At 38.7% G+C, this 18,512-nt stretch overlaps 1 protein-coding gene across 4 annotated transcripts in view; it reads left to right on the top strand.

Moving 5' to 3' along the window:
• LOC120541882 overlaps window positions 1-11,482 on the top strand; it is a 147,589-nt gene extending 136,107 nt beyond the window's left edge. For 3 of the 4 annotated variants that reach the window (XM_039773828.1, XM_039773827.1, XM_039773830.1), the window contains exons 9-11: window positions 6,362-6,486; window positions 6,937-7,019; window positions 10,744-11,482. In XM_039773828.1, the coding sequence (XP_039629762.1) occupies window positions 6,362-6,486; window positions 6,937-6,993 (182 nt within the window). In that variant the 3' untranslated portion in view covers window positions 6,994-7,019; window positions 10,744-11,482. Of the gene's footprint in view, window positions 1-6,361; window positions 6,487-6,936; window positions 7,020-9,083; window positions 9,364-10,743 lie in introns of those variants that run through there. The other variant, XM_039773829.1, reaches the window with a different exon arrangement.
• The last annotated feature ends 7,030 nt before the right edge of the window (window positions 11,483-18,512 follow it).

The following is an 18,512-nucleotide window of genomic DNA, read 5'->3' as shown; positions in this document are numbered from 1 at the left end:
CCGTGTCACTAAGTATTTGTGTTTTTTTTAAGTGACATCCACTCCATCCCATTTTCACAGGGAGCTGAAGCCTAATTCAGCAGCAGAGAACCAGTGAAAACCTGGTCCCTGGAACTGTGAGGCAACAGTACCAACCACTGTGCCACACGAGCCATTTACCCACTGCTGACGTGCTTGATAAATAGCATTTTTTATTTGTTGTCAAATACAGTGCATCCGGAAAGTATTCACAGCTCATCACTTTTTCCACATTTTGTTATGTTACAGCCTTATTCCAAAATGGATTAAATTCATTTTTACACACAACAACCTATAATTACAACGTGAAAAAAGTTTACTTGAGGTTTTTACAAATTTATTAAAAATAAAAAACTGAGAAATCACATGTACATAAGTATTCACAGTCTTTGCTCAATACTTTGTCGATGCACCTTTGGCAGCAATTACAGCCTCAAGTCTTTTTGAATATGATGCCACAAGCTTGGCACACCTATCCTTGGCCAGTTTCGCCCATTTCTCTTTGCAGCACCTCTCAAGCTCCATCAGGTTGGATGGGAAGCGTCGGTGCACAGCCATTTTAAGATCTCTCCAGAGATGTTCAATCGGATTCAAGTCTGGGCTCTGGCTGGGCCACTCAAGGACATTCACAGAGTTGTCCTGAAGCCACTCCTTTGATATCTTGGCTGTGTGCTTAAGGTCGTTGTCCTGCTGAAAGATGTACCGTCGCCCCAGTCTGAGGTCAAGAGCGCTCTGGAGCAGGTTTTCATCCAGGGTGTCTCTGTACATTGCTGCAGTCATCTTTCCTTTTATCCTGACTAGTCTCCCAGTTTCTGCCACTGAAAAACATCCCCACAGCATGATGCTGCCACCACCATGCTTCACTGTAGGGATGGTATTGGCCTGGTGATGAGCGGTGCCTGGTTTCCTCCGAATGTGACGCCTGGCATTCACATCAAAGAGTTCAATCTTTGTCTCATCAGACCAGAGAATTTTGTTTCTCATGGTCTGAGAGTCCTTCAGGTGCCTTTTGGCAAACTCCAGGCAGGCTGCCATGTGCCTTTTACTAAGGAGTGGCTTCCGTCTGGCCACTCTACCATACAGGCCTGATTAGTGGATTGCTGCAGAGATGGGTGTCCTTCTGGAAGGTTCTCCTCTCTCCACAGAGGACCTCTGGAGCTCTGACAGAGTGACCATCGGGTTCTTGGTCACCTCCCTGACTAAGGCCCTTCTCCCCCGATCGCTCAGTTTAGATGGCCGGCCAGCTCTAGGAAGAGTCCTGGTGGTTTTGAACTTTTTCCACTTATGGATGATGGAGGCCACTGTGCTCATTGGGACCTTCAAAGCAGCAGAAAGTTTTCTGTAACCTTCCCCAGATTTGTGCCTCGAGACAATCCTGTCTCAGAGGTCTACAGACAATTCCTTTGACTTCATGCTTGGTTTGTGCTCTGACATGAACTGTCAACTGTGGGACCTTATATAGACAGGTGTGTGCCTTTCCAAATCATGTCCAATCAACTGAATTTACCACAGGTGGGATGGATGCACCTGAGATCAATTCTGAGCTTCATGGCAAAGGCTGTGAATACTTATGTACGTGTGCTTTCTCAATTTTTTTATTTTTAATAAATTTGCAAAAACCTCAAGTAAACTTTTTTCACGTTGTCATTATGGGGTGTTGTGTGCAGAATTCTGGGGAAAAAAATGAATTTAATCCATTTTGGAATAAAGCTGTAACATAACAAAATGTGGAAAAAGTGATGTGCTGTGAATACTTTCCGGATGCACTGTATGTGAGGATGTTATTAGTTGTTATTTTACCTCAGAACAAAATGAAACAAAGGCAAATCATTTTGAACAATTGGAGAATTAAAAAAGCAAAATTTTCTTTGTTTGGATCCATATTGAAAATAAGGTGCCATTCTGCATTTCTGTATTTACCCTTTTGCCAATGTCTGGCCAATGCAATAAAAGAAACCTGACAGCCTTTCAGCACATAAATTAAAAAGGGAGGAGCTTAGTAAATTTTGTAAGAATGGATGTGTCCCCATATCAGCATGAAATGTTACTGAAGCTCAAAGAAAAGCTCAATAAATAAAAATCCATGGATGTGAAGTACAGGAAATGTCATTACTGAGTGCCCAAACAGTTTTTATATAATTTATATTTGGAAAATTCACAAATAAATATTATATACATCAGGCCTTAAAGGAACACTCCCCAGAAAAACTATGATATTTTTATCAGCTATTTACTCCCAACTGTTTGTTGTGATAGCTGATAAAAATTTTGAATATTGTGTTTTCATGGAGAACACAAATCAAAAAGTTTGATACATTGGACTTCAATAGGGTCAATGCTGAACAATAATAATCAATATCAACACATCCATAAAAAACAGTAATGTGCATAGCTTATCTAGAGTATCATGATGTAGAACATAGTGGGAGGTAAAGTAAAGAATACTTCTTTTACATTCAGACATCAGATTTTCCCTTTGAATTTGACATTTTAATATAATTACATTTGAATAGTGACATTTGATCCGACAGTGGGCAGCATGGTGGCACAGTGGTAGCACTGCTGCTTTGCAACAAGTAGTTTGGGGTTCATATCCCATGTCCATGCGTGTTTCCTCTGTGTGCTCTGGCTTTCTCCCACAGTCCAAAGACATGCAGGTTAGGCAGTCTGGCAATGCTAAATTGGCCCTAGTTTCTGTATGTGTGTATGTGTTCTCCCTTTAAAGGTCTGGCAACCTCTCCAGGGATTTTTACTGCCTCGAACTCTGTGCTTGTTGGAATAGGCTCAAGAGTCTGTGCCACTTTGCTCAGGGGAAAGCCAGGTTGGAGAATGGATGGATGGATGGATGGATGGATGAGCTGATGTTCGTAGTGGAATGAGGTTACACAATGGTATAATGTCAATGCTGTGTATACTTCCTGGTTGTCCGAGATTATAAATACAATCAAAGTCTTACAGTGTATTATTGTAAATTCCAGAGTTATCTTAAAAAAAAAATGTTGTTTATGATTCTGACTTGTCTTCTGTTTTTGAGGATTTGTTGGTTTGATCTTGGACTTTGTAAGCAGATTTTGCTATTATTTAGCACTGGCCCACATTGAAGTCCAATTTATCAGGAATTTTCATCTCCATTGACCATGAAAACAAATTGAATTTTTCATAAATAACACAGCATAAGTAACAGATAAAAAAAATGGTATTTTGGGGGTAGTATTCCCTTAAAAAGATATGTGCAAACATTCTTTTACAGGACTATTCTAATTGAATTTTATATACAGGTAGTCCTCTACTTACGATGGCGTTATGTTCCGAAAATACAATCGCAGGTCGAATCAATCATAAGACACATAACCTAGCCTAAGGTACTGTACTCATAGCCTACTTAACCTAAGCCATGGAAACTGTGATCAATAATGTACTAATTTGTTAATTTGTAATATTTTACAAAACACAATGTAGGCTACAGCAGTTTACAATAATTACTAAACCATGGGTGTTTTATTAATTATTGTAAAGTTTAAAAAAATGCAAAAGCTTTGCATACATGCACTGTATAAGGGTATCCTTTTGCGCTTCACTTACCAGTGGAGTCAAGTTCATTGTAAAATACACACTTGGCTAATGTTAATTGATGGTAAATTCTAAATAATACACTAAATAATCCTATCTAGTACATGCATTGAAAAAACATGAAAGGCTAGGCCAACTATCATATTGTACTCACCACTAAATTTGTCCTTCATGTGCATACTTGACTGATGATATGTTGTTGATGTCTTAAACTAACATTAATTATTTAATGATGAGGCTGGGCATGATACAGAAGCAGGGTCATAAATACATTCTTTTTCAGCTCTTGATTCAATCAAAGTTGCATCACCTTTCGATTCTGTCTCTCTGTGACTTTCACGAGATGTTGAAGGCTGAGGCTTGGATGCATCGGATGATGTTTTCTTTAAAAAGATATCCATTGTAGCTTCGACTGCCCGTTTCTTCATTTCTTCATACATACGTTTATAGCAAGCTAATGCATCATGAATGTCTTTGTCAACTTTTGCAAATGAATCATAGCTAACATCCATCTTTTCAAAAAGTTTAAGTCCTTGCTCAATGAAGGAAAATGCCTCTGCCATTTTCTTTGTTGTAAACTTTTTTTCTCGATCTACCTCATTTTCTTCTTCCTCTTCAAATTTCTTTCTTTGTTCCTCATGTTCAATCAAGTCTTCAGTTGTTAAGTCTTCCTCCTCAACATCTACAAGTTCTTGAATATTTTTTTCTTCTACTTCCAACTCCAACGTTTTGCCGAGCAATACAATGTTTTTTTTATTTCTTCAACAGCATCATCTTTCTGAAAGCCTTTAAATGTGTTCACATACACTTTCAAAAGATTTTTTCCTTGCATTTATGCATTCCTTCATTACTTCTTTCCATGCTCTAGCTATGTTCTTACTTGCATTCAGAATGTTAAATTCCTTTCAAAAAAGTCTGAGTTCCTTTTCTTTGGTAGTTTCCACAGCCTGAGCTAAAGTATTCCGCAAATAATACGCCTTGAATGTGGCCACAGCACCTTGATCCATTTGTTGGACAAGGGAAGTTGTGTTGGCTTGCCATGCCAACTTGAAAATGTATATTTTACACAATTTTATATAAATTCTTGTATAGCTGTTGCCATCGTAAGTTTGAAAAATCGTAAGTTGAACCATCATAAGCTGAGGACCATCTGTATGTGAATTGTTATTTTTTATCACAAGGAAACATGGTCACTTTTCTTCTGCTTTTTCATGATTTACCGGCACACTATCTTCTAAAACAGTGTTTCCCAACCTTTGTGGTGTCACAACCCAGTTTTTCACATGCTAGAGTGTTCGTGACTCATTTAGGGTTGGGTTCCCATTCCTTGAATTTAGCTCAATTGTCTGGGCCCTCCAGAACATCAGAGCTTTGATAAATCAAGCACTATTTTAAATGCTTTTTCCTCGCGGGGATTGGGAAGGTCACATTGGCTGCAATCCAACTGAGATCCTTCTACTGTGAATCCAAGCAGTGGGAGGACGGGATTTCATATCAGGTCAGCTGTGGCTTACCTGCAATGCTGCCGCACCCCACAGGTTTGGAAATGCTGTTATAAAGTATTTCAAGTTAACTGCAAGCTGATTTGGTGCATCTTGGTGTTATGCTGTTGTGACCTAGGAGTCTGGCACAAAACAAGTTTCTCACAAATACCTTTGTTTTTGCTAATTTTTATTTCTGGAAGTAATGAGGAGATTCATAGTAAGTGTATAAGTCTAAGATATAAAATTAAAACACATTTTTGACTACAGAGTATCCACAAAGTCTCTTTACAATTTCAAAATTTTATTAAAAAAACAAATGAATAGACAAATCTGTGGAAATTATTATAAAATGTGGAGTAGATATTGAAGTTTTTTTACCTTATTTACTACACCTCTATATGAGCACCATTAGTTGCACGAAGCACAGCAAGACGGTGCTCGATTTCTTGCCATGTTCTCTGTAGCATAGCATCATAAATGGTGGCAATGGCATCAGTGATCTTTTGCTTCAGGTCATTAATGTCCCATATCTTTGTTTGATACATGATATCACATGGGGGTTTTCTGAGCCCCAAATTCTCACATTATGTATGTTCAGTTTCCGTGAAACATGGAAGGTTGCCTCATCACTAAAACAAACTCGGGTGAGGAACGTTGCATCCTCAGACATTCGTTCCAGCATGTTAACTGCAAACTCTTTTCGTCTTGGTTTATCATTTGGCCCGGGTGCCTGTAAGAGTTGCACTATATAAGTGTACAATCGCAAGTTCTTGTGTAGGACCTTGTGCACTGCATGTGGTTACTGTAACTGTCTGGCAGCAGTACGGATGGATTTTGTAGGAGAACAAGCAAAGGATTGTCTTACACGATCTCCGACATTCTTTGTTGTCTACTTCTTTCTTTATCCAATATTGTCCCTGTCTTCATAAAGTTCTTGTGCCATGCACGAATTGACAGGCGTGACGGTGAATGTTTTCCATACTTAGTCCTGTGGTTTTGCTGAGTCTGTGCATCTGATTTTGTTTCAATAAACCGCGATACACATTGTGCCTTTTCTTGAGGAGCAGTCATTTTTTAGGGGTTTATTCAACAGCCTCTCTTTCATCAACAGGGTACCTGAAATGCCCAAATGCAAAGTGATTATAAACTGTGATAACGACTGAGTACATAGGACAAATTTAATTAACATATCTAATCAATTTCCTTTTTAGTAATTTTTTGAAATTGTAAAGAGACTTTGTGAACAACCCTGTATAATAACCAAATGAAATGTGTTTTTCTCTTTTAAGTTACAGAAGACTACAACCATCTTAAGATACAAAGAGACATCCTCCTGGCATATTCTGCTTTATTTACCATTCTTGCCATCCTTGCATCTATAGTTGCTGTCATATGTTCAAGAAACCGACTAAGGGTAAGACTGTCTGAAAAGATTTGAATCTGATGTTTCTAAATTTCATATTCAGAAACTGAGCTCCTCCTGGAGAGGGTGGCAAATCTGTTCATTGTTTTTGCAGTAATGAATTATATATAGCAAAAGTAAAAGTATGCATTTTGATAACTGGTCCCCCAAAGTTATTAGAGTGAAAACAGATGGACCAATAACCTAACGCCTATAAAGTGAGCGTGGAGGAAAAAATCCTCACATTAGAAGATATTTTAAAAAAAGAAAGGCAGGACAGATAATAGGTGCACCGCTGGAAGTGTGGTACCCCGTATCAGCATATACTTTTAATTAAAAGGCATTGACCATATAGCCTGCCTTCTACAAGAGTAGGAAAAGCACTGAAATTAGTTGAGTAAGTATCATGTATTTCAGAAATAGGAAAAATACGGCCTTGTTCTGCTCTCTTGTTTCCCACAGAACTCGGGCTTTCCTACCCAAACTGAACAATCACCATTAAACGAAGCAAACCTGTGAGGCAGTGGAACGCACTTAAGATAAAGGTACTTTTCTGTTTTAAATTCATAGAAGTTCATTGTGTAAAACCTGTTTAAAAGTTTTTATCACATTTGTAAGTTTTTAGAATTATATGCCTATCAGAGTGAATATGTTTCTGTGTAAGCATCCATGTTAGCAGCGATATTCATCTCAGCCATAAGATTCAGGCTTTACCACCCACACTCTTGCTGTACCTCCCACAGGATGGTATACAGTTATAAGCCTTCTCCATAATATGATCCTGATCTTTAGAGCACACCCTCTTATCCCCTTTTTTAATGATCAGAATCACAACCTTAGTTTGTCAGTCTGAAAGCTTTGTGCTCTACCATTGTACACAATTCTATACAATATTAAAGAAGCTTGCAAAACAAGACACCTCCCATAATATTCTGTAATAGCCAGTGTGCCACTGTTAACCTAAGAGCAATTCAGAATTATAACTAGCAAGATGATGCCCAATTTTGTTGGACCCCATGCAGAACAAGAATAACAGAACCCACTCCTATAGCCAGGGCTTTAGCTGGTGGCCAGGCAACCCATATAGCTCTGTCAGGCTTACTAAAAAAAGCGTCAAGGAACTTCAAGATCAATGATGAAGACTGGGTGCAATATCAGTTGACAGGTATAGGCATGACAGATCTGAATATTCTGACTTAAATTACTTTTCAGGAATACACTGTGTTTTCATATACTGAAGGGATGGCAAGCAAGATGAGGTGTTGGTTATCAGTAAATGACATACATGTTATTTCATTTACATTAAATGAACAAGCAAGTTCAGACAAAAATGTGCAAAAGCAGTTGTTTTTGATTTCTTTCAATATTTGTTCTTACTGATATTAAACTTTGTAACAAAAAATCCCAGTAGCTAAATAAGTTTGTTGTGGTTTCAGTATTGCCATGATGTATCTGATTAACACAAAATGCATATTCAAAATCAGAACAGCTGTCTTCTTTTTTCATTTTAATTCTTATATAATATTATATGCACCCCACAATGGTTAATCAGCTCTTACATTTATTTCACCCCGCTATTAGTGTGCACTGAAACTTTTGATCACTATGCAACAACTGACCTGCTCCGGCTCAGCTGGAGTGAAGTCCAGACTCGGAGACATTAAACCATACTTATCCACCCTCCACTCAAGTACCCCAGTCGACAGCAGAAACAAACAAATTTTTCTTTGGTCAAAGAAAAAAGGTTCAGTATGTGAAAACATGAATATATTGGAAAAAATGAAATGTAATAACATATATCCGTGTATTCCCCAATTCCAATACAGATGCAAATAAATACAGTAATAGAAAAAACCTGACGGTGCCCTGACCTCCCTTGTCCTTCTTTGTCTTAACCAGAAAACATACATAATTCGCAAAACAACAAATATTTATATACACAAAAAGTCCAATGAAATCATGTAAACTGCAGAGATTGAAAAATGGACGAAAGTCCCAAATGATGAAATGACAGAAGACCACAATACAATCTGTGCTGTTCTGAAGTATGAACCCAAACAGTCTTGACTGCAGAAGGCAGTCTGACAGCCCTGGGATATGGCTGATGAAAAGTCCAAACTCGCTTACTGCCATGTGTACCAGGATAAACAGTGATGAACTGTAGATGCCTTCAATGCAATAAAGCAGTGTTTGATATGATGGATCATGGTTGTTCGATGTCTCCTTTTTCTTTTTGAAATGCGGGGTCCTAACTTATACTGTATGCAACCCAGAAGTAACAGGACCCCCCATCTCCTCAAGAGTTAAGTGCCATGCTTTGCATCCTTGCAGATGCAGTGAAAAAACTCTTCTTCAGGTATATATATTTTGTACATAGAAAAGGTCAAACAAACACAAATGTATACTAAACAAATGTGAATGGCATGTTATGTAGCCCTGCTACAAGCTGAGTGCCAGTTTCAATTCCTTTTCCAATGTAACTCTCACCTAGGGAGAGGCTATTTGGGTGGCTTTTATTCCCCTGTGAGATTTATATCCTGCTTACCCCCAGAACCTCTTCCCAAATTTGAGTTGCTGCAGACAAACCAGACTTTAACTCTCTCTTTTAGCACTTGGACTATCTGCACTCCTGAGTCATCTGAAAGTCTTAAAGGCCTATATCCTCTTCCTAGTAGATGTCACAAAACTGTGTCCAAGACTAGGATACCACCATACTGAAGCCTTGACCTTTTCCCCTGCCTGTACCCTGTTTGGAGCACACCACACATTTACAAGCCCTACAGTCCCCATGGGATAGTATCCATATTATTTTACTGGCATGGTAAGTTACTAAGTTACTGTCAGCATAAGCAAGTTTCATACATGAGGCCCCTGGAAAACGTGCGTAAGTCATTTCTTTCACAAAAGTCTGGATTCATAAAGCAATGTTAATTGGGTTACAGAGCGTTTTGACCACCCATAAGTCCTATGCAGATATTTTTTGTATTGGCATTTTAGTAACTCCAGGTGAGAGGACAGTAAAGTGAACAGAAAATGTTACTTCTTTGCATATTTCAATTACATTTTAAGGCAAAAGAGTTAAGTAGCAGCACAAACTGGTCACTAATTAAACAAAGGGTTATAATGAAAACCTGCAGCCACAGTAGTGCTCCAAGACCAAAGTTGGAAACCCCTGGATTATAGTATTCATTGGTCCATCCATTATCTGAATCCACTTATCCCAGGCAAGGGGCAGCTGGAGCTTAACCTAGCAAGCAACAGGCCGAGGCAGGAACAAGCCCATCACAGTATAAACACTCACACACACACACACACACATACATCAGGGGACAACTTACCATTGCCAGTTCACCTAACCTGCAGGTCTTTGGACTGTGGAAGGAAACAGGAGCAAACCCATAGGGACTCACATGCAAACTTCCCACAATGAACACCCGAGTTAGGCCCCCAGACTTCTTACTATGAGGCAGCAGCACTATTGCTATGTCACTGAGAACCTAATTTGTCAATTAACATATCCTTAAAATTAAGGCCATAGTATTTCAGAAGTATTTAGTAACATAGTACATGCATTGGGGGAGGCCACCCAGCCACTCCTTAAACTCCACCAAATGTCAGTAATACCTGAAGGTCACATTCAATAACTTTTGTTTGTGGTGTTCTCCCATAGTCTGAAAGTAAAGACTTGACTCAGGAACATGGCCAAGTGGAACCTCGGTTCACGAACGTCTTGGTACACGGGAAATTGCTTCGGTTTACGACCAGAGTTTTGGAACGGATTATGGCCGTGAACCGAGGTTCCACTGTATATGGTAATTAGATATTTGAATATTCAAGAAGGGCATTTTTTAAGCTGTAGAAAGTTACTGGCTGGAGGTGATGGCTAAAAGCATGTGAACACACATATAGTTTTAAGTTGAGTGAGATTTATGAAGGAATTTGGCATGGACCCTAACATACATTTGGTTTTATAAGTCTTTCTAGAGCAAACAAAATTTCATTATGGTCCTGGTAATTAATAGTAATTGTTAAAATTGTGACATCTACCAAAAATTAGCTAAATGAAAAAAGTATTTCCATGGATCCATTAATTTTCTTAAAAACAAGTTTTTAAAGTACAAGATGTACATATGAAAAATGTTTTTTTAATGTATGTTATTTTCCAGAAAAATCATAGCAATGCTAGTATAAATATCTGAGTTGAAAGATTGGTGGTCTGGTCAGACAGCAACAGTTACACGCTTAATCTCTCTTTTTTGCCTCTCTTAGAGTTTGGTGGTTTCAGCCCAAGCCTCCCTCATAAGTTGTTAAAATGGAAATCACCTGCGGAGAACACAGGCACTGGATTCCCCAGGAGCATTGTTTACATCCCTTACTTGCCTTCCATGGATGGAGTTTGGGTGTCACTACAGTGGACTGCAAGCTAAGCAGACAAAAGTGTTTTTCACTCTGTCAGAGAACTTGATGAGGACAAGGAAGATAAAATTGAGGAGTCAAATTACACAAGTCTGTGATGGCAGGAAGGCTCAGTTTTACAGGGTACTCTCGAATAAACTTCTCGGGATCAAGATGATGACCATGAGGGTTCATGCTGTGCTGTTCAGGCTCTTCAAATGGAAATGGAAGTGTTGGAGATCTGAATGTGCAAACTCAAGGGAAAGTGCAGTATTGTTCACAGTGACACTTAATGTACTGAAAAAGATCCCATTGTAATGTAGAGCCCTTGAAAAAATTAATTTCTTTGGTCAAATATTACATAAGTTGCTGTTGCGGACTTGCCTGTGCCATCAACCCAGCCAAACCTCTAGGACTGAAGAAATCCATGAAGTAGTGTAGCTGCTGAGCAGGACAAAGAGTCAGTATTGGCTACATGTTAACAACAAACATGGTGGTGCACATTAAGAACACTTTCTTTAGTCTATTAAGTATACATTTAATGTCTAATTCAGAAGTCAAAATTTAAACTGAATAAATACATGGATATTCTTATTAACTATCCAGCAACTTAGGATCACTTTTTTAAGGTTTTATTTATTTTTTCATGCTTACATACAGTATTTTCATCTCAAGCTGCTCATTAATTCAGTTAATGTTTGTAATATTTCTCAGTAGGGATTATTGTAAAATATAAAAAAGAAAAATTAATCTAACAAGTGTGTTATCATAACATAGGGGTACTCAAACTTTTGTCCTTTGGACCTTCTGTGGCTTCAGGTTTTTGCTTCAACCAGATTCATAATCAGTGACAACAGCCGATAACACTGATCTCATTTACTTAGCTGGTATTTTTCTCTTCTCTTATTCTACATTCAGAAAAGCACAGCAGTATGATTTTTGTATTTATTTAGAAATATTTCTATTTTTACAGTAGTTTGAAATGTTTAACTCTCTTTTGTCGATTTCATTATATTTTATATTTTGCTCTCTCTCTGTGCAGTTTGCTCCCTTCATTGTATCTTAACAGTAAGTTAAAAGCGAGCAGAGCAGACACCCATGCAAACAATTCTGACTCATGAAAGGATGCAATTACTTTAGTGTCAGACCCACTAATTAGTAAGTAATGAATTAACTAAACAATTAAAACACCTATAAAAGTAGAATGAAAATGAAAATATTGTTAAAAAGAAAAAAAATACATTATTCCCATATAACTGCTTACTACATTTTAGTAAAAAAAAATACAGTGATCCCTCGCTATATCGTGCTTTGACTATCGCGGCTTCACTCCATCGCGGATTTTAAACGTAAGCATATCTAAATATATATCACGGATTTTTCGCTGGTTCGTGGATTTCTGCGGACAATGGGTCTTTTAATTTATGGTACACGCTTCCTCAGTTTGTTTGCCCAGTTGATTTCATACAAGGGATGCTATTGGCGGATGGCTGAGAAGCTACCCAATCAGAGCACGTACTACATATTAAATAAAACTCCTCAATGATATACGATATGCTTCCCGCGCGGTGCTTGATTGTTTGCTTTTCTCTCTCTCTCTCTGACATTCTCTGCGCCTGACGAAGGGGTTGTGAGCAGAGGGGCTGTTTGCCTAGAGGATACGGACGCTCCTCTACAAAATGCAGCTTTATCGTGGTGCTTCGGCATACTTAAAAGCACGTAATGATTTTTTGATTGTTTGCTTTTCTCTCGCTCCTGACACGCATTCTTTGAAGAGGAAGATATGTTTGCATTCTTTTAATTGTAAGAAAGAATTGACATCTGTCTTGTCATGGAGCACAGTTTAAACTTTTGACTAAAGGGTGTTATTTCATGTCTAGAGGGCTCTAATAATGTGAACAGTGTGGGAGAGTTTATAAGGGCTTAAAATATATAAAAATAACCATACAAACATATGGTTTCTACTTCGCGGATTTTCATCTATCGCGGGGGGTTCTGGAATGCAACCCCCGCGATCGAAGAGGGATTACTGTATTTTTACCAGACTTAACTTTCGAATTTCTATATTGTTCCAAAAACACGGAATCTGGGAAATAACAATTTGCTTAATTAGCCCAGGAGTCCAATTAAAAACAGAAGCTGGTTGGAACAAATACCTGCAACCACAGTGGGTCTACAGGACCGAGTCTCAGGACCCTTGTTACTAGTATGTTGCCTAATTGTTCTTTCATCCCTCCTGCTATTTCATGAAATGCTGTCAGCATCAGGAGAAAAGCAGAAACACATTGCAGGTTAATCTACAGGTGCCAGTTAACCTTTGTGATATGCCAGGAAAACACAGTATGCAGATGTACAAAGTGCACATAGACAGTGACAAGGCCTATCCCTGGAGCAGTGAAGAAGTATCCTTAAAGGGAAACAATCACAATTTTGTATCTTTTAATAGTAAAAAGTACTCTTTTCATGTAGGCGTTTTGAAAAAAATCATTACCTGAAACAATGCAGTAGTCTTTATATAAATTCCCAGAAAAGAGCGGGCCACTGATGCCACTGCTCTAGGCCTGCACTTAGAGAAGAACTGAAATCCTAAGAAGAACAGCTAAGGGCAGGCTGGCTGTGCATGGCTTAGTCCACACCACAGCATTGATTCTTGGGATTTGAGTTCTTCTCCAAGTGCAGTTCAGGTACAGTGATGTCATTATCTGCACTTTACTGAAAATGTATACAAAAACTGGCATGTTGTTTCATGCTGTGATTTTTTTTTAAACTACTATATGAAAGAGAACATTTTACTATTAAAAATACAAAAATACAACAGTTCTCCTTTAACCTCTGTACCTCCAGGCATCCAAAGATGTTCTAAATTGTTTTTGTAAAGAATTCTCTTTTTAGGCAGCTTCCATATCAGCAAGGTTAACCACTCATTATTTTACATGACCAAGACAGAAGGGTGATCTGACTTTTTACTGAGTGATGTCAAGTTCAAAGTTCGTTCTGAATATTTCTGAATCTTAACCTTTTGGGTTTGGTTTCCCCGATATTGTCAAAGATTTACATGTTTTTCTTTTGTGGCGTTTTACTGTGTGACCCCAATTTAAAATATTTATTACAAAGCTTCATTTGGACACTCCGTGAAATAATCTACAGATTGTTCCAAAGTGTTGTCTGACTAGCTGTTTAATTAAATAAATTTAGAGGCCTGGCACAGAAGGCATGAGGATATGTGCCTGAAGCAGATTATACAGGAGTTTAACAGAGTTAATAGTGCTGTCAGAATAAAAAAAAAATACTATCTATTTATATTATAAATGTAATAAGAGGAGAGCTGCAAAGATGAAACAGGGAGCAAGAGGAAATTCATTAAGGGAAGGAATCCCCGGGATTGTGTCTTGAGGATATTAAATATAAAGATGAGAAGAGAAGTGTACCATTATTGTGTGTGAAAATCCCACCTCCCTCTCTCTCATTTTATAAATAGATAGATAGATATTAGTGATGTGCGATCTCCATGGTGTTTGCTTTGCATCGAGTTTGGAGAAATCACAGAACTCGGCGATATTCATTGAAGTCAATGGAAAAGGACTAAATTAATTAGATTTGACTGGATTATAATGGTGCTGTCATCTTTAAAGTGTCCCTGAGGGCTAGGGAAATGTCTGCCTATACTTGACTGATTTTTGTGGCCAAAAAGATGACCTGAGCTGTGTGGTAACCACTGCACCACCATGTCTCCTTGAGATCAAAGAAGGAAGAATGCAGTCAGAGATGCACAGGCACATGTATCGTCAAAGCAAAGTGGAAAGGCTGAAATCGTAGTCGAAAGTCAGAAAAAATATGTAGGTCTTTTAAAGGCAGAAAACTGAATGTGGCATCTCATGATTGAAGCCAATGGCACATTCTATGTTTTAAAGTCACACTGAAGGCTCTCCACCTCGCACCCCTCTCGGACCTTTTCATCTATCAAAAAGATAGAAACGTCTTGTAAATAGTAATCAGTCTTTTGTTATTATTTCATAGAGTATCTTGTGTTATTGGGGCTTCAGGCTCCTTCAAGGTTTGTTTTTTTATCTCCACGTGGCTAATTATACCTGCATAGGGCATGCGCCTCCTTCTCTTATACTGATGTGGATATCGAAGATCGACCAGCACATTTGGCGACAAGCAAAGATAACTCCTTATTTATGCTGTATATGTTTCATAAAAATAAAATTTTGAGAACCTGCATTATTTAATTATATGTTCTACTACTAAATAAGTCCTGCAGAGACTGTAATGCAGATGATCAGCTTTATATTCCCGGGAGACAGTCCCATCCACTGTTGGTTTCTACAGCTCCAGGGGGAGTTGCATTGGCCTTGCGAAGCATTATGGGGCACTGGGGAAAAAAGTTCTCCTAAACCAGCCAAATTATCTGTAAATAATTCAACAAAAAAGGGTGAATGCAAATGCAGCAAATGTGCTGTGAATGATGCTTTGTCAAAAGTCGGTGATCAACACTAATGGATATCTCTTGTGGAACGGGAGCCGGACACAGACAGACGGACAAGGATTTCACACCCAACACACTCATTTTATTTACAAATAATATTTTCAGTGATGCCTTTTGCTTATTGCTCGTCAACATTTGAAAAACACCCATTGTAATTTAACTCACTGTCACCCTCCTATAGAAACGGCAGACACGAAAAAACGATAACAGTTCATATTAGAAAAAAAAACTTTACATTTTTGCAGCTATTGATTGTGGCAAAAAGAAAAAAGATGTTGCTAGTGAATTCAGAATTTCACCATCGATGCTTTCAACTTTCTTGAAAGACCGAGCAAAAAAAGAAGAAAAATCTCGGGTTGCAAACGTATGTGAACTGCTGCATTTGAGGACGTCAAAAAAGCAGTTTTTATGTGGTTCAGTGATGCTCGTTCAAGAAACATTCCTATTAATGCGGCACTCATTCAAGAAAATGTGAGGTTTGTAAACTCTCTTGGGACCTCCCCCAACTAGACAAGACACCAAAGAGCATCCCGAAGTACGATCACCGTGTCTGCGGAAGACTGTTTATCTGTTGCCAGGGCAGCAGCAGGCTGAATGCTATGTTGCCTCTCTCCGCCAAAGCAAACAGAAAAGATCTCAATGGGTGGGTGGTGCAAGGTACATTATAAATGCAGATAACAGTTGTACTTGGTCACTGACCTGGCCACGACCCTGCCAGACTGCTGTGTCTGTGTACAGCAGAGTGGCAGATGACGCTACAATAAATGTGCCGTTTCTGTTTCAAGCTGAATAAAGCTGGTTTTGCTAAAGTACTGAGACTCAGCCTCGTGTTTTGAGGTGGAAGACAGGGACTTATAGTGCAACCATGATCTTGTATGATTTGCTTCTGTGGCGCTTCACTGCAGCGCTATCAGCCTGTTTTTGCCCTGCCCCGGCAACAGACAATCTTCCACAGACGCTGCAATTGCGCTTTGGGACGCACTTCAGCATGACATTCCCGTTGGGTGGGGAGTGGGAGATCCCAAAAGTGTTCAGAAGCCTCACAATATGAAGAAGAAGAAAAGGATGATTCGGCTTCTAATTGATAACTGTGCTGCCCACAGCTTGCTTCCACATTTAGATAATGTTCGTGTTGAATTTCTCACATTCAATTGCACAGCAGTGCTTCAGCCATTGGATTTGGGCATCATTCGCACCCTGAAAGTGTATTATCGCAAGGAAATGCTGAGAAAAATTCTCGGCAGCTAAACTTGTAGGCAGGAGAAGATTAAAATTAACGTAAAAGAAGCTATTGAAATGACTGCAAATGCCTGGGCGTAAGTTAAAGAAAGCACTATAGTAACAAATACAGAATCTCATTACAATTAAATTATCATTACAACGAAATATTTTTTAAGTCTCTGGGAGTTCGTTGTAACGGAATTTTACCTATAGTTAATAGACTAAATATTTGGGGTGGCCAACTTTTGCCTTCTATTTGGTCCACTGTCATGCAGTTTCCGAAGGTCCTCTCACTGCCAATTGTTCCAAGCCTGTTGGAGAACTTGCCACACTTCCACTGCACATTTTAGCTACCTGACTTGTAATTCCTGACTGGTTTGATAATGTTGAGATCAGGGCTCTGTGTGGGCTGTACTCTGTCTCTTCCAGGGTCCTTGTTCCTCTTCTAACTGCATGTTGTTTGTGATGTTGGGCATGTGTAATGCTGCAGAATGATGCTGACACTTCCTTGATGGTACTGCATGATGGATAAAATCCACTTGTGCTTCTTAATAGTGAGGAATTCATGAAGTCTGATGAAATTACCAACTCCTTGTGTGGAAATGCAGCCCATAAACTCCACTATGCTTCACTATTGCCTGCAGAAATTCATTGATGTACTGTTCTCTAGTCCTTCAGCCGACAAGCTGCCTTGCATTAGAGCCACAAAGTTCAAATTTTATCTCATCAGTCCAGACCACCTGCCTCCATTTTTCTGCACCCTAGTCTTTGTCTTTTCCTGAATTAGATAGTCTTTTGGCTTTATTTCAACCTCAAAGGCTTTTTGGTTGCAACTCATCCATGAAAACTAATTCTGATATGATTTCTTTGTACTGCAGAAGGGTTTATCAGGGTTAAAGTTGATTCTGATGGTTCATGGCTGATATCCATGCTAGATATCTTCTGATTTTGAAGAGAAGTATACTCAATGTATTTCTCATTTGCTGCACTCAGTTTTTGTGGCTGACCACTGAATTTCCGGTCCACAACTTTTTCCTGCTTGTTTGTGCTTCTGTAGAACCGCCTGGACAGCACATCTGGAAACATCATCTCCTATGGAATATCTGCTTGGGAGAGACAACAATGATGCAGAATGACCATGTTGTGTCTTATCACTCTTCTCATTTTTGCCATGGTGCAAGAAATCGCAAGTTAATCTGCCATATCTACCGCAACCTCAAGTTATTATTATGGCTAACTCCATCCATTTTTGCATTCTACACACAACTGCTTGTTTCATGTAATCACTTTGGTTCAACCTACGCACAATGTCAGTGGCCATTAGCACCTATTTGTTATATTTGCTTAAAGTTAAACCCACAAATTGCACTGCTGCAACGACAGTTTTGCAAGCTTCTGACAAATGTGAATTGTGAGAACACCTGATGGAAAAGGAGAGGGGATTTCAAACCTCATTAAATTGCTGTTCAGGAAAAATGTCACATTTTACATTTAATACCAAATAGTCATTTTTATTCAGTTCATTCTTATTATATATTTTTATTATGTAAAGCACAAGCGTTAACAAAAAAGCATCTGGTTGGGGCAGGGGCATGGACCCCCTGTGGCACAAACCCTCTTTGTCAAGCTGTTTCTTGTTCCATTTTTAAAGACAGTGTTTATTAAGTATGTAAGTTAGTAAGCAATATTTAAAATCTCAAAATGGAGGGGAAACTGTTCTGATTGGAGGATTTTGACTGTAGTACCTGGCAACCCTGAAGGTCACCACGTCTGTCAGTTATGTACACACACTTTCAATTGAAATGCTTTTTGTCCGTGCCATTGTTACATTTGCTTCTGAATGTTCAAGCGTGTTATATATATTTTTTTAGATGGGAGCTCTGTATTTAAAAACTAACTGAGCTTTGTAAAAGGAGGGTGATAAAATGACACT

Source organism: Polypterus senegalus, chromosome 13, assembly GCF_016835505.1.
Source record: "Polypterus senegalus isolate Bchr_013 chromosome 13, ASM1683550v1, whole genome shotgun sequence".
Classification (NCBI taxonomy): Eukaryota; Metazoa; Chordata; class Cladistia; order Polypteriformes; family Polypteridae; genus Polypterus; species Polypterus senegalus.
This window is presented reverse-complemented; position numbering and strand designations above follow the sequence as displayed.